Below are 21,400 nucleotides of genomic sequence, written 5' to 3' on the forward strand. Positions count from 1 at the left end.
TTTACAGGGGGTGAGCTCCATTCCTTACAGATTGATTAGATTCAAATACTCTGAGGCTGAAATTAAGACAGGATGCTGCCTTGTGGGCGGTTTTATAGGTAAGGCTCCTTGCAGACAGCCTACTGAGCAGCATCCTGACTTATCAGCCTCTGAGGTGGCTATTTAATCTGATCAGCCTGCCAGAAATAGAGCCCACCCAGTCTTGATCATATACTGAATCGGTGAGTGAGTTTATATGGAGGTGCATAGGAGATGTTGTACACACTGACTTTTAAAACCTACCCTAACCAGAAACCGTGGATAGATGGTAGCATTCGTGCAAAACTGAAAGCGCAAACCACCGCATTTAACCATGGCAAGGCGACTGGGAATAAGGAGCGAATACAAACAGTGTAGTTATTCCCTCAGCAAGGCTATCAAACAAGCGAAATGTCCGTACAGAGACAAAGTGGAATCTCAAATCAATGGCTCAAACACGAGACGTATGTGGCAGTGTCTAAAGACAATCACGGACTAAAAAAAGAAAACCAGCCACTTCACGCACACCGACGTCTTGCTTCCAGACAAACTAAACACCTTTGCCAGCTTTGAGGATAATACAGTGCCACAGCTCTCCTTCTCCGTGGCCGACGTGAGAAAGACATTTAAACGCGTTAACCATCGAAAAGCTGCCCGCCCAGACGGCAACCCTAGCCGCGTCCTCAGAGCATGCACAGACCAGCTGGGTGTTTAAGGACATATTTAATCACTCTCTATCCCAGTCTGTTGTCCCCACATGCTTCCAGTTGGCCACCATTATTCCTGAACCCAAGAAGGCAAAGGTAACTGAACTAAATGACTAATCACACCATAGCACTCACTTCTGTCATCATGAAGCGATTTGAGAGGCTAGTCAAGGATCATATCACCTCCACCTTACCTGTCACCCTAAACCCACTTCAATTTGCTTACCACCACAATAGGTCCACAGACGATGAAATCGCCATAACACTGCACACTGCCCTGGTCTCAAACCCGCCCTATGCAATTGGGTCCTGGACTTTGACGGGCCGCCCCCAGGTGGTGAAGGTAGGTAACAACATCTCCACTTCGCTGATCCTCAACACTGAGGCCCCACAAGGGTGCATGCTAAACCCCCTACAGGGGGGTGTACTCCCTGTTCACCCATGACTGCGTTGCCATGCACGCCTCCAACTCAAACCATCAAGTTTGCAGATGACACACCACTAGGAGGCTTGATTACCAACAACGACGAGATGGCCTATAGGAAGGAACTGAGAGCACTCGGAGTGTAGTGTCAGAAAAACAACATCTTACTCAACATCAATAAAACAAAGGAGATGATCGTGGACTTCAGGAAACATCAGAGGGAGCACCCCCTATCCACATCGACGGGAGAGCAGTGGAGAAGGTGGAAAGTTAAGTTCCTCGGCATACACATCAAGGACAAACTGAAATGTTCCACCCACACAGACAGTGTGGTAAAGGCTGCGCAACAGTGGCTCTTCAACCTCAGGAGGCTCAAGAAATTTGGCTTGTCACCTAAAACCCTCACAAACTTCTACAGATGCACAATTGAGAGCATCCTGTCGGGCTGTATCACCGCCTGGTATGGCAACTGCACAAGGCTCTCCAGAGGGTGGTACAGTCTGCATAAGGCATCACCGGGGTCAAACTACCTGCCCTGGGCCTCTGTACACCTATGTAGATATTCCTTTTTTTTTTTTTCATCCGTTTCCAGCTACAAGTCATTTACAATAGTAAATGTCTACACTGTATTTCTAATCAATTTGATGTTATTTTAATGGACAATTTATTTTGCTTTTCTTCAAAAGGACATTTCTAAGTGAGCCTAAACTTTTGAACAGTAGTGTATATACTGTATTTTATACCATCTATTACATCTTGCCTATGCTGCTCTGTCATTGCTCTTCCATATATGTATATATTCTTATTCCATTCCTTACTTAGATTTGTGTGTATTAGGTAGTTGTTGTGGAATTGTTCAATACATGTTAGATATTGCTGCACTGTTGGAACTAGAAGCACAAGCATTTCGCTACACTCGCAACAACATCTCCTAACCATGTGTACAGTACGTGACCAATAAAATGCTATTTTATTTTACATAAAGCACTGACTGCTAATCTGCCAGCAAGGAGCTTTATCCATGAAACAGCCTACAAAGCAGCATCCTGACATCAGCCTCTGAGGCTGCTATTGAAACTGATCAGCCTGCCAGGAATAGAGCTCCCCCACTTAATTGAAATATTATCCATAAAAAAAATGGTAAGTGTCCCTTATAATAGTACACATATCACTTATGCAAGCTAACAACCAGCATATAACAAGCTCGCTAACAAGACTAGCAAAGTTAAAGTGCCTTCAGAAAGTGTCCCCTTGACCTCCTCCTCATTTTGTTGTGTTACAGCCCGAATATAAAATCGATTAAATTGAGCTGTATTGTCATTGGACTGCACACAATACAAAATAACATCAGTGGAATTAGGTTTATAAATTTTTTGCAAATTAATAAAATATGAAAAGCTGAAATGTCTTGAGTCAATAAATATTCAACCACTTTGTTATAGCAAGCGTAGAAATGTGCTTAACAAGTTACATAATAAGTTGAATGGACTTTGTGTGCAATTACATTTAAAAATTACATGATTTTTGAATGACTACCTAATCTCTGTACCCCACACATACATCAGTCGAGCAGTGAATTTCAAACAAAGATTTAACCACAATGACCAGGGAGGTTTTCGTATAATTAAAAGCCGATATTGAATATCCCTTTGAGCATGGTGAAATTATTAATTACACGTTGAATAGTGTATCAATACACCCTTATATATATATATATACAGGCTTCATTCCTAACTCAGTTGCCAGAGAGGAAGGAAACCGCTCAGGGATTTCACCATGAGGTCAATGGTGACTTTAAAACAGTTACAGAGTTTAATGGCTGTGATAGGTGAAAACTGAGGATGGATCAACATTGTAGTTACTCCACAATACTAACCTAATTGAAAGAGTGAAAAGAAGGAAGCCTGTAAAGAATACAAATATTCCAAAACATGCATCCAGTTTGCAATAAGGCACTAAAGGAATACTGCAAAAAATGTGTCAAAGCAATCCAAAATAGAAAGTGTTATATTTGGTGCAAATCCAATACAACACATAACTGAGTACCACTCTCCATATTTTCATGCATAGTGGGGGCTGCATCATGTTATGGGTATGCTTGTAATTGTTAAGTACTGGGGAACTTTTCAGGGTAAAAAGAAACTGAATGGAGCTAAGCACAGGCAAAATCGTTGAGGAAAACCTGATTGTCTTTTTTCCACCAAATACTGGGAGATTAATTAATCTTTCAGCAGGAGAATAACCTAAAACAAAAAGCCAAATCTGCACGAGAACTGCTTACCAAGAAGACAATGAAAGTTCCTGAGTGGCCGAGTTACAGTATTAACTTAGATCTAATTGAAAATCTATGGTAAGACCTGAAAATGGTTGTCTGGCAATGATCAACAACCAATTTGACAGAGCTTGAAGAATAATACATGGGCAAATGTTGTAAAGTACAAAAGTGAGTACACCCCTAAGTGAAAATGTCCAAATTGGGCCCAATTTGGACATTTTCACTTAGGGGTGTACTCACTTTTGTTGCCAGCGGTTTAGACATTAATGGCTGTGTGTTGAGTTATTTTGAGGGGACAGCAAATTTACACTGTTATACAAGCTGTACACTCACTACTTTTCTTTGTAGCAAAGTGTAATTTCTTCAGTGTTGTCACATGAAAAGATATACTCAAATATGGGGTGTACTCACTTTTGTGATATACAGTATATATATTTTACCATTTAATTTCCTATAATGAAAATAATGTACTTTTTACTCCATACAATTTCCCTGACACCCAAAAGTAATCCTTACATTATGAATGCTTTATGGGACAGGAAAATGGTCCAATTCACACACTTAAGAAAAATCATCCCTACTGCCTCTGATCTGGCGGACTCACTAAACACACATGCTTCATTTATAAATGATGTCTGATTGTTGGAGTGCTATCCCGAAATAAATAAACACAAGAAAAGGATGCAGTCTGGTTTGCTTAATATAAGGAATTTTAAATGATTTATACTTTATAAACTTAAGTATAATTTAGCTATTACATTTACTTTGATACAGAGGTATATTTTTAAACCAAATACTTATACTCAAGAAGTATTTTACTAAGTGACTTTCACTTTTACTTGAGTCATTCTCTATTAAAAAGGCATCTCTACTTTTACTGAAGTATGACAATTGGGTACTTTTCCCACTGAATCCAGGTGTGGAAAGCTCTTAGAGACTTACCCAGAAAGACTGACAGCTGTAATCACTGCCAAAAGGTGCTTCTACAGAGTAGACTCAGGGGTCGGAATAGTTATGTAAATGAGATATTTCTGTACTTCATTTTCAATACATTTGCATAAAAAAACCTGTCATTATGGGGTATTGTGTGTAGATGGGTGAGAAAATTCAGGCTGCAACACAAAATATGGAATAAGTCAAGGGGTATGAATAGTTTCTGAAGGCACTGTAGCTGCTTGCATGCGATTGGCTGTAGTTTTGAGGGTGGCATACAGCCTGGAAGACAGGCTTAACATGTCCCATGATGACTTAGATGCCCCAAGAGCTCTAAGCTCAAGGTAAGGGACATTTAGCTTGCTAACATTCTAACTTATAAACGGATAATGTGCTCCAAATACAAATTAAAGCATGATGTTAGCATGAAATGTACCATCCATTAGTGTAACAATCACTCCTATTTATAGTTGATTTCGTGATCTCAACATGAAATGTTGACGAATTTCCGGCCAAGGGCAGTCCATTTAAAAATCATTCCTTCCTCCCTTGCCCTGCAAGTGTATACTAGTCAGACGTCATGATAGGTCATCAGAAGTGTCCACTTAATTTGAGGGCTGAGGGGATAGGGTGCGTCTTTTAAGTGTTTGGACCGTAGCCCAGGACTCAGCTCGACTGCCTCGTGGTTGGTACCACAATGTAAAGTAACTACTCAGGGGCCTTGTGGTTTGAGTGTCCGTCCTGAGATTTGAAGTTTGGGAGTTCGATCTCCGGCCGAGTCGGTGCGTCTCTGCTTGGCAATCAGCATTAAGGAGATAGACTAGCGTCCTGTTCAGTGGGTGTTTTTGTCGCCTCATGCTACAGAAATATGAGATCGGCTCATAGGAGCCGTTCCGGCTCGCACAAGGTAAAGGTCTTTAGCATCCACTGAGTACTACACATACCGCATTAGTGATAATGGATTGTATCTTTTCATATTGCATTTTATTGTGATTTGAACTCCTGCCATTTAAACCACCTTCACCTGTCTGTCAATGACCCTGTGGGCACCGTGTAATACAGTGTGTGTGTTCATATTCAACATCAAGCATCATTAGGCCAACCTAACACCCCACTGTCTGAACCAGTTACTGTTGACAACACACAACCCCTATTCAGGATCATTCTAAGATCAGGTTCCCCCTGTCCATAGTCTTACTCATTCTGAATTGAAAGGCAAAACTGATCCTAGATCAGCACTCCTACTCCACTCAATAAATATGGGCAATGATCTAGTTCAGTAACTATATTTTCAGAAGATCATTTTAGGGTAGCCAGTGTTCAAATCATATAGTTAGTATTTGACAGGTTGTGGTGTGGTATTTGGGGTTGTTTTGTGACTCTGACTCCTCTGGGGAGGGAGACAGGAACAGCTTGGGCCTCAGCAGCAGGCACGACTCCAGTTCCCCTCACAGGGCACATCCTTTGCCAACATGGCACTCCTTCAATACCCTCACACACTGCACCAGCAAACACACTCTCTTGTACACACGGACACACATATACACACACACGCTCACTAAAGAGACATACAGACACACATGCAAGCAAGCACGCACAAGCAGTACAATACATGCATGCATACATACGCAGATGGTTAGATGTATATGTACCATTGTCAGCATGCACTGTATCAATTGTGTGGAACTTAAGAATTCAAATGCTGCTTATATAAATGCTAATCAACTGTAGCCCAATATGGATTGATGGTGGGTCCTACCTTATCTTGGCTTTAATCTCAGAACCTGGAACTAAATATTGCACACACTAAATAAAGTTTCACATCTGTCACAAGAGACTATTTAAGCATGCAAAAATGTAAAATACAATCAAGTCAATATGTTGTCAACAACAAAAAATTCTCAACTCAATTATTTGTAGGTGGACTTCACATTTGACCTTTTCAGCATTTTCACTTTGATCTATTTTTTTGTAGCAGAAACAGCCGACACTGCGCCCACGGTGATTAAAACCCCCATGCAGTTAAAAAAAATATATATATTTATAAATCATTACTTTGTCTAATAAATTATATATATATATATATATATATATATATATATATATATACACACACACACACAGTGCATTTGGAAAGTATTCAGGCACCTTGACTTTTTCCACATGTTCTTACGTTACAGCCGTATTCTAAAATATATATATTTTTAAATCTACACATAATACCCCATAATGACAAAGTAAACAGGTTTTTAGAAATTAACAAATCTCTTAAAAATAAAACAGAAGTACCTTATTTACATAAGTATTCAGACCCTTTGCTATGAGACTCAAAATTGAGCTCAGGTGCATCCTGTTTCCATTGATCATCCTTGAGATGTTTCTACAACTTGATTGGAGTCCACCTGTGGTAAATTCAATTGATTGGACATGATTTGGAAAGGCACACACCTGTCTATATAAGGTCCCACAGTTGACAGTGCATGTCAGATCAAAAACCAAGGCATGAGGTTGAAGGAATTGTCCGTAGAGCTCCGAGACAGGATTGTGTCGAGGCACAGATCTGGGGAAGGGTACCAAAACATTTATGCAGTGTTGAAGATCCCCAAGAACACAGTGGCCTACATCATTCTCAAATGGAAGAAGTTTGGAAGCACCCAGACTCTTCCTAGAGCTGGCCACCTGTCCAAACTGAGCAATCAGGGGAGAAGGGCATTGGTCAGGGAGGTGACCAAGAACCCGATGGTCACTCTGACAGAGCTCTAGAGTTGCTCTGTGGAGATGGGAGAACCTTCCAGAAGGACAACCATCTCTGCAGCACTCCACCAATCAGGCCTTTATGCTAGAGTGGCCAGACGGAGGCCACTCCTCAGTAAAAGGCATATGACAGCCCGCTTGGAGTTTGCCAAAGGGTACCTAAAGACTCAAACCATGAGAAACAAGATTCTATGGTCTGATGAAACCAAAATTGAACTCTTTGGCTTGAATGCCAAGTCTGGAAGAAACCTGGCACCATCCCTACGAAGCATGGTGAAGCATGGTGGTGGCAGAATCATGCTGTGGGGATGTTTTTCAGCGGCAGGGTCTGGGAGTCAGGATCGTGGAAAAATGAACGGCACAAAGTAGAGAGATCCTTCATGAAAACCTGCTCAGGACCTCAGACTGGGGTGAAGGTTCACCTAACAGGACAATGACCCTAAACACACAGCCAAGACAATGCAGGAGTGGCTTCAGGACAAGTCTCTGAATGTCCTTGAGTGGCCCAGCCAGAGCCCGGACTTGAACCTGATCGAACATCTCTGGAGGACCTGAAAAAAGCTGTGCAGTGATGCTCCCCATCCAACCTGACAGAGCTTGAGAGGATCTGCAGAGAAGAACGGGAGAAACTCCCCAAAATACAGGTGTGCCGTCATACACAAGAAGACTCGAGGCTGTAATCGCTGCCAAAGGTGCTACAATAAAGTACTGGAGTAAAGGGTCTGAATACTTATGTAAATGAATATTTCCAGGTATGTTTTTTTTTATAAATTTGCAAAAGTTTATAAAAAGTTGTTTTTGCTTTGTCATTATGGGGTATTATTTCAATGTCTTCATTCAGACTCAATCATGGACACTCTTACTGACAATTGTGGCTGCTTTGTATGATGTATTGTCTCTACCTTCTTGACCTTTGTGTTGTTGACTTTGCCCAATGTTTGTACCATGTTTTTGTGCTGCTACCATGTTGTCATGTGTTGCTGCCTTGTTGTGTCTTACGTCTATCTTTATTTAGTGTTGTGATGGTGTGTTTTGTCCTATTGTATTTGTTGTTGTTTTTTAATCCCAGGCCCCCGTCCCCGCAGGAGGCCTTTTGGTAGGCAGTCATTGTTAATAAGAATTTGTTCTTAACTGACTTGCCTAGTTATTGTGTGTAGTATTGTGTGTAGATGCCGGGGGGAAAACTATTTCATCCATTTCAGAATAAGCTATAAAAAGTCAAGGGGTCGGAATGCTTTCCGAATGCTCCAAATCATATTTTTTTATAATTTCTTTCCTTGAGCTTCTGAAATGCTCAGTCCAAATGTGTGTGGGCATGGGGATACAAATGTGAAATATTTTCATACAACCCTGATTGGCTGATAAGACTTGTCTAATGCCCTCCCCCTTATCCCTTAAAAGAAAAAACGTGAAAAACTTCCACAGGTGTGAACGATACTTTGTTTTGTCATCAAAACAAAAGGCATACAGCACACATCTTAACTTGCTATATCATTGTTGAATCGTTTTCAACAGGTCATCAGAAGATGCAGGACCTGTTCTGGTCTGTTCCGTCTTGCATGGTGGACCATCCTGGCCTATATCTTGTCTATTCATTGCAGAATGCCATGATCATCTGCTGAGCAGACTATAGGCCTCTGCATCTCACAGGCCTAACATGGCAAGTAATACTTCACTGAGACGCAGTTAGGCCTCTGAGACTTCGGCGTCATCACAAAGTCAAAAGTTATCATTTTGCGAAATAGACTGATACTGGAGATTACTTATTCTAAAAATTGAAATAAGTTAACACTCTTGAATTACATCATTTGGAATGTTTGTTGCTGAAAGTAAATAAAGGAAAGAGACTGCAGTGAAAGTTTGTCTTACTTCATAAATTCTCATCAGTTATTACATAACACCCAGATCATAAACAAGTTTATAATGAAAGTCTAAATCATGGCATGCAAGTAGCTTTTCAAGTTATTGTTTTACAACTCAAGCTCTGGAAGGTATAACGCACAGTAAAGGGAACTTCTAGTCTGATCCTTACAAAATAAGGAACACGTGTTTTAGGGAATGATAAAACTTTTTTAACTCTGGAATTTTCTGTGATCAGACACTTTCTTGTCCATACGGTAAATGAAACATATCTGGACCAAAACAAAAAAACAGAAACCACTGAGTCTTAAATGTGATGAGGAAATAAATACACAAGTAATATAATATTCATAAAACAATACATTTATTGAAAGATTAACATTAGGGGAATACCTTGTCTCATTCAAAGATGAAAAACAAAAGCGCAATTTTTCAGTTTTTGATTTGTTAAAAAAGTTTGAAATATCCAATAAATGTCGTTCCACTTCATGATTGTGTCCCACTTGTTGTTGATTCTTCACAAAAAAAATACAGTTTTATATATTTATGTTTGAAGCCTGAAATGTGGCAAAAGGTCGCAAAGTTCAAGGGGGCCGAATACTTTCGCAAGGCACTGTATATCCACAGTAAAACGAGTCCTATATCGACATAACCTGAAAGGCCGCTCAGCAAGGAAGAAGCCACTGCTCCAAAACTGCCATGAGAAAGCTAGACTACGGTTTGTCCTCTGGTCTGATGAAACAAAAAATAGAACTGTTTGGTCATAATGACCATCTTTACGTTTGGAGGAAAAAGGGGGAGGCTTGCAAGCCGAAGAACACCATCCCAACTGTGAAGCACGGGGGTGGCAGGATCATGTTTTGGGGGTGCTTTGCATCATGAAAAAATAAAATTATGTGGATATATTGAAGCAACAAATCAGACATCAGGTTAGTCACAAAGCTTGGTCACAAATGGGTCTTCTAAATATACAATGACCCCAAGCATACTTCCAAAGTTGTGGCAAAATGGCTTAAGGGCAACAAAGTCAAGGTATAGGAGTGGCCATCACAAAACCCTGACTTCAATCCCATAGAAAATTTGTGGCCGGAACTGAAAAAGCGTGTGCGAGCAAGGAGGCCTACAAACCTGACTCAGTACACCAGCTCTGTCAGGAGGAATGGGCCAAAATTCACCCAACTTATTGTGGGAAGTTTAACCCACTTAAAGGCAATGCTACCAAATACTAATTGAGTGTATGTAAACTTCTGGCCCACTGGGAATGTGATGAAAGAAATACAATCTGAAATAAATCATTCTCTCTACTATTATTCTGACATTTCACATTCTTAAAATAAAGTGGTGATCCTAACTGACTTAAGACAGGGAATGTTTTACTAGGATTAGATGTCAGGAATTGTGAAAAACTGAGTTTAAATGTATTTGGCTAAGGTGTATGTAAACTTCCGACTTCAACTGAAGCTCCCAACAAACTCTGGCTGAGTCCCTGTTTCAATCTGCCTTGTTGAAATGTCAATTTTGTTTGAACACAAGGGCAACATCCCTTTAGCTACTGTTAGTTCCAGTTTATCATTTAGGAGCTTCAGATTTGTGGCCACAACAATTGTATAAGTATGTTTGTGGCAATGTCGCGAATAGCATTAACATGTGCAGGTGAGAAGCAGGTCTCTAACACACTTCTGCACAATTTACCAAGCATTCACTCAAGGGCGTTCTACACAGGGGTTGTCTATTTGGACCCATACAAATCAGCTGGGCTTGACAAACTGGACCCTCTATTTCTGAAACTGTCCGCCGCCATTGTCGCAACCCCTATTACCAGCCTGTTCAACCTCTCCTTCGTATCATCTGAGATCCCCAAGGATTGGAAAGCTGCCGCGGACATCCCCCTCTTCAAAGGGGGAGATACCTTGGACCCAAACTGTTACAGACCTATATCCATCCTGCCCTGCCTATCTATAAGGTCTTTGAAAGCCAAGTCAACTAACAGATCACTGACCATCTCGAATCCCACCGTACCTTCTCCGCTGTGCAATCCGGTTTCCGAGCAGGTCACGGGTGCACCTCAGCCACGCTCAAGGTACTAAACGATATCATAACCGCCATCGATAAAAGACAGTACTGTGCAGCCTTCTTCCTCGACCTGGCCAAGGCTTTCGACTCTGTCAATCACCATATTCTTATCGGCAGTCTCAGTAGCCTCAGTTTTTCGAATGACTGCCATGCCTGGTTCACCAACTACTTTGCAGACAGAGTTCAGTGTGTCAAATCGGAGGGCATGTTGTCCGGTCCTCTGGCAGTCTCTATGGGGGTGCCACAGGGTTCAATTCTCGGGCCGACTCTTTTATCTGTATATATCAATGATGTTGCTCTTGCTGCGGGCGATTCCCTGATCCATCTCTACGCAGACGACACCATTCTGGATACTTCTGGCCCTTCCTTGGACACTGTACTATCTAACCTCCAAACGAGCTTCAATGCCATACAACACTCCTTCCGTGGCCTCCAACTGCTCTTAAAACGCTAGTTAAACCAAATGCATGCTTTTCAACCATTCGCTGCCTGCACACGCACGCCCGACTAGCATCACCACCCTGGATGGTTCCGACCTAGACTATGTGGACATCTATAAGTACCTAACTGTCTGGCTAGACCGCAAACTCTCCTTCCAGACTCATATCAAACATCTCCAATCCAAAATCAAATCTAGAGTCGGCTTTCTATTTTGCAACAAAGCCTCCTTCACTCACGCCGCAAAACTTACCCTAGTAAAACTGACTATCCTACCGATCCTCGACGATGTCATCTACCAAATAGCTTCCAATACTCTACTCAGCAAACTGGATGCAGTTTATCACAGTGCCATCCATTTTGTTACTAAAGCACCTTATACCACCCACCACTGCGACCTGTATGCTCTAGTCAGCTGGCCCTCGCTTCATGTTCGTCGCCAGACCCACTGGCTCCAGGTCATCTACAAGTCTATGCTAGGTAAAGCTCCGCCTTATCTCAGTTCACTGGTCACGATGGCAACACCCACCCGTAGCACACGTTCCAGCAGGTATCTCTCACTGATCATCCCTAAAGCCAAAACCTCATTTGGCCACCTTTCCTTCCAGTTCTCTGCTGCCTGTGACTGGAACGAATTGCAAAAATCCCTGAAGTTGGAGACTTTTATCTCCCTCACCAACTTCATACATCTGCTATCTGAGCAGCTAACCGATCGCTGCAGCTGTACATAGTCCATCGGTATATAGCCCACCCAATTTACCTACCTCATCCCCATACTGTTTTTATTTTATTTACTTTTCTGCTCTTTTGCACACCAGTATCTCTACCTACACATGTTCATCTGATCATTTATCACTCCAGTGTTAATCTGCTAAATTGTAATTATTCAATCCTATGGCCTATTTATTGCCTACCTCCTCATGCCTTTTGCACACAATGTATATAGATAAAAAATGTACTTCGTTATTGACTTGTTTATTGTTTACTCCATGTGTAACTCTGTGTTGTTGTCTGTTCACACTGCTATGCTTAATCTTAGCCAGGTCGCAGTTGCAAATGAGAACTTGTTCTCAACTAGCCTACCTGGTTAAATAAAGGTGAAATAAAAATAAAATACATTTATAAGAACATAGGCCTAGTAGTTATCAAGATGACTCTGCCTCATCTCTCCATCAAAAGGCAGTTCTGTGAACTGTTCTCCCTGACACTAATCAATTTAGCTGAGTTTCTCAAGGGCATTACACCCTCATATTCCTACCTAATGTTCTGCTTCAAACAATTAACCAGCAGCTCGAGACTAATTATTGAAAGGTGTATCCTCATTAGAGAAATTACATTAGATCCATCCCATGCATATCATGTCTCAGGCATGTAATTAATAAACTAGCAATTTATCAGAGTAAACAAAGCTATTCAGATCCTAATACCATGTAAGAACTGGACGGATACAGTTGTGGGTACTTCATGATATTTAACCATTAACGGTTTGATTCATCAAAATAATGGCTTTAATGGAATGTCCTTTGCCCCATGTAAACCCTTCCCTGGAGACCGTTCTTCAATGCAACTTCATATGGGCACTTTGATTTAATTGAACATGTATAGTGTGCAGGATAATTAGGTGAGAATCAAACGCTTAAAAAAGTCAGAGCATGAACCTATGCACGAAGAGATTCCCAAAAACCTGGCAATGAGCAGGGTGTAAAATTATTCACACTGACAAATCAAATCCCTGCGAATCTCTAAGCGTATGTAGAGGCTCACAGTATGTCTCTGTGTCACTTAGACCCCATCTCAGACAGCTCAGGAGCTCCACTACACACCAGAGTCCACTGAGTTAAAGGCGTATTTCACCGGAAATTAAAGTTTGCCAGACTTTTTCCATACCTGGTCTAAGTCAAGCTGAACCCATATACCACACCATCTGTGGTTGTAGTTCCCATATGCATTAGGAGACCTTTACAATCTCCAAACTGGAATGAAAGATAGTGGCGATGTAAATAGATCACATGGTCCCCATCTTCCCTACTCATTTTGACTTCAGTGTGAACTATCCCTTTAAGGAGAACTAATATGGCTACTCATAACAGGTTGCTAGGCAACTGAAAGGATTAGGCTGTCTGCGAGCCGACACTCAGCCCACCGGGGCCATACAATATTACCTCCCCCACCCCTTTTAAATACATTAAGAATTGGGAATTACCAATGCATCCGGAGAGCTCCGAAAGAGGGTTGACTCAATTCTGGGTATTCAATACTACCTCAGTCAACTCCCCCACATTAGCACAGACTGCATCATAGCCATTGCATAACAAGGAACTGTCGAGCTGTAATCTTCCAAATTTGAACAGTACTTCCTACCTGTGCATGCATGCACACTTCCTTATTCAAGTTCATTTGGGTTTGTAAAGTTGATGTGATACAAAAAGTAAACATGAAATACAATGAGCAAAAGAAAGGAAGGGCTATGCAAAACAACATAGCATTCAGTCCGAGAAATAAGTTATTCTCGTCAATATTCAGTCTGTGCACTGTTTCAACCTTTTCAACACACCGCAGGTCTGGTTAATAAACTAATTGGGTAATGTTATGTTACTATATAAAGCCAGCCAGCCTGCTTGCCTAGACCATACAGGGACACTGCCATCTTCCCTGCCTCTCTTCTTGAAACAATGATTTGTTTAGAGCAAGGGAGGGACCTCCAGAGCCTCCACAAATCAAGGAGGCTGACATTTTGTATATTCAAAAACGGCTTATCAAAGGTCAGAGTATATCCTGAGCTTGGCTTGACTCCCATCTGCTGTAGTGACTGATCAGGATTCTGTAATTTATGGTTGGCAAGACATTGAGGGAACGTCCTTATCACAAGGTAGCAGCCCATCAATAACACTCAAGTCACATCAATTTAAATTGGGAAGGGATTGTTCCATTTGATTTCGATCACTTTTTGACCACAACTCTTTTGATTTGAACAAAACTTTCCATACATATTTTCCCATGGTATAAGTGGTCAGGAAGTGCCTTTTTGGACCTGAATGCCAAAACATTCAGGAGATATAGGTGCTCAAAGTTGATCCATTTTGTATACCCTACCATACATACTCTGGACGGTTCTGACTTAGAATATGTGGACAACTACAAATACCTAGGTGTCTGGTTGGACTGTAAACTCTCCTTCCAGACTCGCATTAAGCATCTCCAATCCAAAATTAAATCTAGAATCGGCTTCCTATTTCGCAACAAAGCATCCTTCACTCATGCTGCCAAACAAACCCTTGTAAAACTGACTATCCTACCGATCCTCGACTTTGGCGATGTAATTTACAAAATAACCTCCAACACTACTCAGCAAATTGGATGCAGTCTATCAGTGTTTTGTCACCGTTTTGTCATGAAAGCCCCATATACTACCCACCACTGCGACCTGTATGCTCTAATTGGCTGGCCCTCGCTTCATATTCGTCGCCAAACCCACTGGCTCCATCTATGAAAGTCTTTGCTAGGTAAAGCCCCACCTTATCTCAGCTCACTGGTCACCATAGCATCACCCACCCGTAGCGCTCGCTCCAGCAGGTATATTTCACTGGTCACCCCCAAAGCTAATTTCTCCTTTGGCTGCCTTTCCTTCTAGTTCTCTGATGCCAATGACTGGAACGAACTACAAAAATCACTGAAGCTGGAGACTCATATCTCCCTCACTAGCTTTAAGCACCAGCTGTCAGAGCAGCTCACAGATCGCTGCACCTGTACATAGCCCATCTGTAAATAGCCCATCCAACTACCTCATCCCCATACTGTTATTTATTCTGCTCCTTTGCATCCCAGTATCTCTACTTGCACACTCATCTTCTGCACATCTATCACTCCAGTGTTTAATTGCTATATTGTAATTATTTTGCCACTATGGCCTAGCTTACCTCATATGCACACACTGTATATAGACTTTTCTACTGTATTATTGACTGTTTGTTAATTCCATGTGTAACTCTGTTGTGTGTCGCACTGCTTTGCTTTATCTTGGCCAGGTCGCAGTTGTAAATGAGAACTTGTTCTCAACTAGCCTACCTGGTTAAATAAAGATGAAATGAAAAAAAATCCATGTCATCACTGGAAATGATACAGTTGGATTTGATATAATTAAAAAAACGTACAGGTAGGGCTGACAATTACCATATAATTAACTGACGGTTATGGATAAAGTCCATCATAAATATAATAACCGTCATAGCCGTTAAAGTATAAATATATGATTTTATTTGTCTAAAGAACAACTGACTGAAGACAGGACGGCTGGACATTCGTGCAGTTGGATCCGTTTCTGCCGTAGCATGGACTCTTAACAACATGATTAAACTTTGTTGCTCCTTGCAACACACCCCACAACGCCTAGTTAAATAAAAAAAATGCAGTATCACACAGAGATAGGACTAGAACAGGCTTGGAATCTCTAACCCTGGCAATTTGACTGGTAAACTCATGGGTACACTCGTAATGGCTGCCTGGTATTGTGCTGCAATCATTTCCATGGCAATGTACACCGAGTGTACAAACCATTAAGGACACCTGCTCTGACAGACTGACCAGGTGAATCCAGGTGAAAGCTTATTGATTTCACCAGTTAAATCCACTTCAAAATCAGTGTAGATGAAGGGGATGGGACAGGTTAAAAAAATGATTTTTAAGCCTCGAGATACTTGAGACACGGATTGTGTTTGTGTCATTCAGAGGGTGAATGGCCAAGACAAAATATTTAAGTGCCTTTGAATGGAGTATGGTAGCAGCTGCCAGGCAAATACGTTTTATAAAAAGTTTAATTAATTATAAAATAGTTTGACAACCCCAGTTTATATTTTCCAGTGATAAAGACATGGTATTTAATATATATATATATATATATATATATATATATATATATATATATATATATATATCTTTATTTAACTAGGCAAGTCAGTTGAACAAACTTATTTTCTATGACAGCCTAGGAACAGTGGGTTAACTGCCAGGGGCAGAACGATTTTTACCTTGTCAGCTCGGGGATTTGATCTTGCAGCCTTTCGGTTACAAGTCCAACGCTCTAACCACTAGGCTACCTGCCGTATGATGGGGTATGCAAAATGGGTCAACTTTGAGCACCTATCTCTGAATATTTTGGCATTCAGCTCCAAAATGTCACTTTCTGACCACCTCTACCATGTGCAAATATGTATGCAAGGTGAAATCAAATGGAACAACCCGAAGGCAAATCAGAAATAACCTCTACACTGTACATTTGTATCAGAGCTGTCAAAAAAAATATGACTAGCATTGTAAGTTGAGTATTTGACCCGGAGACAATAAAATGAATTTGTTTCAACAACCAAAAACTTGTGAAGATCTCCAGAATGCAAAAGAAATGTGAGAATATGGGCCTGTAGTCACATAGCATCTAATAAGTGTGCTGGTCTAGGATCAATGAATCAGCTCTTATCCATTATGATTTTAAAGGCAAAACTGATACTAAATCAGCACTCCTATTCTGAGACACTTTGTGAATACAGAACACTGATGTTTGGCCATATGATATTGAATCATATTTTGACAAGTTGCTCCAGTGGCATCCTCATTCACCGTCATTACCACTGTGTCCCTCAATCTCATAACCCACCAAGCCTTTCATCTACCTGCAAAATAACCTTATGTCTGTAGTTAAACCTAATTTTGCATCAAGCAAACTACTATGCACTTTCTTTATCTCCCTTTGACTGTTATCCAAACAGCCAGGCCCAGATTTGTTTGGCTGCCCTTCTCAACAACACTTGACACACAGGCCTACATGTTTGTAAATAATAGCTTCAGCCACCTACAATAATCCCTTTAGCACTGATATCACTGCACTTTAGCAAACCTGGAAAGTGCCAATGATTCTTCAGTGATTCAAGGAATCAACATTTGAACGTGAATTATGCAATGTAGCTGAATACACATTGTAACTTTCTGAATGTGTCGAGTGATGATTAGGCCTGAGGTGAATAGGAAAAGTGCTGGCAAACATGTTAGAGCCATGACATTCTGATATGACCATTATGTCAAGAGATCAAAGAGGGTTGTTTATGGCCAACTCCTTACCTGATGCATTTGCACACACATACTTGTCACTGTCCCATATCTCCTTTCCCATTGACATTTATGATAAAGATTTTTGATGGGATCAAGTGCTAAGGCTTTATGAAGCCATTATAAACCCAGTTTAAACCTAAATAGATGCTCCAGAAATTATTGCAAATGTCATAAATGCTATATAAAGTGTGACAAGGTTATGCTACTTTTGACAAAGCATCGGATATAAGAACCTTTTATGCCACCCTTTATAAGTTGTAATTTGTTTTAAGTGTGACCATCCCACCTGCACCCATCCCAAAATTGCCTTTGAGCTTAATGCCCCAAGGCTATAATGACAATTTAGACTTATTTCATTCACAACATTGTTTTTCCATCTGTGACAGTCTGTGTATAGCAGTTTTGAACAACATCAGCGTTTGGGAGGCTACTCTGAAAATATAGTTTACCAAGCTAAACAATTACTTCACACTGGAAGAAGTTGAACTACACTAAAGTTACCCTTAATAAAAATCTTCTACTTAACTAAAGTTTGTAGTTCACTACATCCAAACTACTTTGTGATAAATTATACGTAAATCAGAAATGGCTACAAATTGCAAATTGGCTAATTTAGCCTATTAAAACAACTGTTTCAAGTGTCTCACTTGAGGCAGGTCTGTTGTCAAAAAATAAAGGAAGCAAGCTACAATAAGCAACTCTTTGAGCGACCCAACCAAATTGACATAGAAATGTGAGTTATAGATCTTTCATTCTCATCAAAAGCAAGTCTAAGACAAGCGCCAGAGGTGTTCCATTTCTATGCATCCCGTTCTTGTCTTTTACTTTTGTAAACCAGCTTCAAAACAGCTGAAAATACTATATTTGGGTTTATGAAAATATATTTACAGCAGTTTAGATGCTACAATAATTATCTACACAATGACCGCTTGCCTTTTCACGAACTGAAATTAGCAAACTATTAGAATTTTAGAAACCAAGTTTTAAATGGGGATGGTTTGGGGAATTATTTCAACTAGGCAAGTGAGTTAAGAACAAATTATTATTTACAATGACGGCCTACCCCAGCCAAACCCTAATCCAGGCAACGCTGGGCCAATTGTGCGCCGCCCAGTCACGGCCGGTTGTGATACAGCCTGAAATCGAACCAGGGTCTGTAGTGACGCCTCTAGCACTGAGACAGAGTGCCTTAGACCGTTGCGACACTCAGAGATTTAACAAGTTACAATGATGAATTTAGCCTTAAAATACCTTTGGGAAACCGGACCCAGGTCTGTTGATTTCGTATTGAAGACTGTGAAACACCTGTGGAATGTTTAAAGTTTGAATTCCCCATTCACAGCAGTTTCAGTAGAGCTAACCCATGGCTAGCAGAACACTTTAGTTTATAGTGTTGGAGTAATTAACTAGTTCAACTTGTAATTGAATTACATTTTGCAATAGCTCGTGGTAGTTTAACTAAATTCAAATAGTGTTATTGTTTTAATGTTGCATTTGTAATCTAACGCCTGCCTCAGACTACTCGTAGAATCGCAACATTTTTTGCCCTCCCGCGTCACTTTCTAACCAGAAGATTAACGCTAAACAGACTCACACGGTTTATCTGCCTCTGTAACCACGGATCACTACAGAACAAAGTTGACTACAAATAAAGTTGCAATTGATACAATCGACGTATACACTTTTAAACTGAGTTGAACGCATTCAAATATAAGTACAGCAGACTATAGGCCTATTTAAATGATAGAAATACATTTCATGTTCAATCAAATTCTTTTTTGCTACTTGTAGGCTACTGTCTAATGTGTTTCAATACATTTAATTATGATTTAGCGCATTATTACAGGGTAAACGTTTGTATCAGCCACCTCAATATCTGCAGCTATAGGCGATATCTTTCCAGGAGCTGATCCGTCGTCAGTATTGTGGAATAATTTCAAGGTAAGATTTGAAAGGAGAAAGTTGATCCGAGAGCAGCGTTGCCTTTCTTTCGACCCTATGTTACGAATACAATCGAGTGACAGGTCGAACCTCGAGGACAGAACCGATTTGACAAACACTCACCCGCTGTAGTGCGCTTTAATTTTCACGTAATCCGAGCCCAGGTCCATCATGGATCCGTAATTTGAATGCATTGTAATCCACGCTATAAACTACCAGGCAACTAAACAAACCTGTATCAACAGGCCTCACTTGAAGATAAAAGTTTCCATGGCACATTCGGGATTTACCAATCGATAGAAACTACCAGGTTACGGCGGTGTGTCATGCATGAACTATCCTACTGACTGGCATGCATGGAATTCTCACGCAACATTTAAAATTCGTCATTCTGGACTCGAGCGTTTCCGATGATTGTGTTCGCTATGGTTACCGACGGTACTGGGCGGAGAAAGCGCACTGTCAGGGCTGACTGGCCTGGTCCAAAACACCTGTTGATGATTTAGGAGTGAAATATTCCAGTTATTTGGGCCATATATAGGCTTTATGAAATGACTGCTTCAAATTCAGGAAATGTACACATTTATTCAACGCACTCGAGTTGAAATGTGTGACTTCTGACATTGTTCTTAATTAGCCAAAATGAGATGTAAATGTAAAAACAATGTGGCTTCCAGATTAAGCTGTTCGCAAGCCACAATCAGAACGCTACAACCAAATTTAGACCAATTTGCACCTGTTATGATTAGCCTATTTCATCAACTCCAGGGTTGCATGTGTTGAACAGAGAACTCGAATGAAGTCATTCAGTAACTAGTTTTCCATCTAATTGGCGACAGATTTGCATGCGAAGATTCTAAAATCTGCATTAAAGAAAATATGCGCATTTCCCCACCAGTGGTGTTTTGACCAAACTCACTTGTTGTAGATAAAAATCAGTGGGTGATGACAGTGCACACAAAATGTATTGTACCGAATAAAATCTAAAGTTCAATGTGTTTCCATCGCATTTAATTCTTACGGATAGTTTTGCCACACACTGTTGCGTTAAATACCAAATGTGTCTACTCTGCCAACAGTTTGCAGATGCAATGCGAGAATATTTTGATTTGTCAAACATCGATCGTTATGTCACCAGAATCAGACCCTCCATATTTAGTCTATTCGAAAGTAGCATCATGATCAGCGAGCACTTTCATCACCCTGTTACATTCATCAGAAATGATTTAATCTGTAGTTTAATAAACTACATGGTTTCCCGAGTAGTAGTGGGAGGACCACAAATGTGAGACCTGATGATGTTTTTCTTACACTTTTTAGTCATTTTCTTTCATTGTTTTTTAAATTTGTATTTATATGATGTTTATTATATTAATATTTGCGCATAAAGGAATTTCCGCCGTCATTTCTAGCAGAATTCATTTTGCAGACACAAAAAGATCGCGCCATGTTGAACGAACAAATTATCTGTTTGCTGTCGTGATTTTTTTAGTATAAAGTATGACTTGACTCGCATAAAAACTGTCTGGAAATATGGTTTGTGGCTGTAGCCTAACTGTTACACTTGTGCGCCATCTTATGGATTGACAGTGTTAATTCATGTCTGAGAATGAAACCATTTAGGCGACTACAGAATCCAGTTAACACGTTTATTTTACATTAGTTAAAACCAATATTTTATTTGACAATTTATTAGCAAAGAAGGCGGCTATTGTGATCTGGGCCCGGTTCCCAAACGCGTCTTAATTAAGGGTAAATTTATCGTTGGAACCGTAGGAGCATCGTTAAATATCGCTGTTTCCCCAAAACCATCGTTAACGTTCCACTTGAAAACGCTTTTAATCTAACGCCTATCTGAGACCTGAGCAGTGTTTGAAT

At 40.5% G+C, this 21,400-nt stretch overlaps 1 protein-coding gene across 2 annotated transcripts in view; it reads right to left on the reverse strand.

The window, feature by feature from the left end:
- Positions 1–20,452, reverse strand: part of LOC110491852 (protein kinase C, zeta) — a 153,405-nt gene extending 132,953 nt beyond the window's left edge. Inside the window, exon 1 of one of the 2 annotated variants that reach the window (XM_036946742.2) lies at positions 19,646–20,452. In XM_036946742.2, the coding sequence (XP_036802637.1) occupies positions 19,646–19,716 (71 nt within the window). In that variant the 5' untranslated portion in view covers positions 19,717–20,452. The remainder of the gene's footprint in view (positions 1–19,645) is intronic. The other variant, XM_090202584.1, reaches the window with a different exon arrangement.
- Between the last annotated feature and the right edge of the window lie 948 nt (positions 20,453–21,400).

Source organism: Oncorhynchus mykiss, chromosome 16 (assembly GCF_057628025.1).
Source record: "Oncorhynchus mykiss isolate SJ-2025 chromosome 16, ASM5762802v1, whole genome shotgun sequence".
Taxonomy (NCBI): Eukaryota; Metazoa; Chordata; class Actinopteri; order Salmoniformes; family Salmonidae; genus Oncorhynchus; species Oncorhynchus mykiss.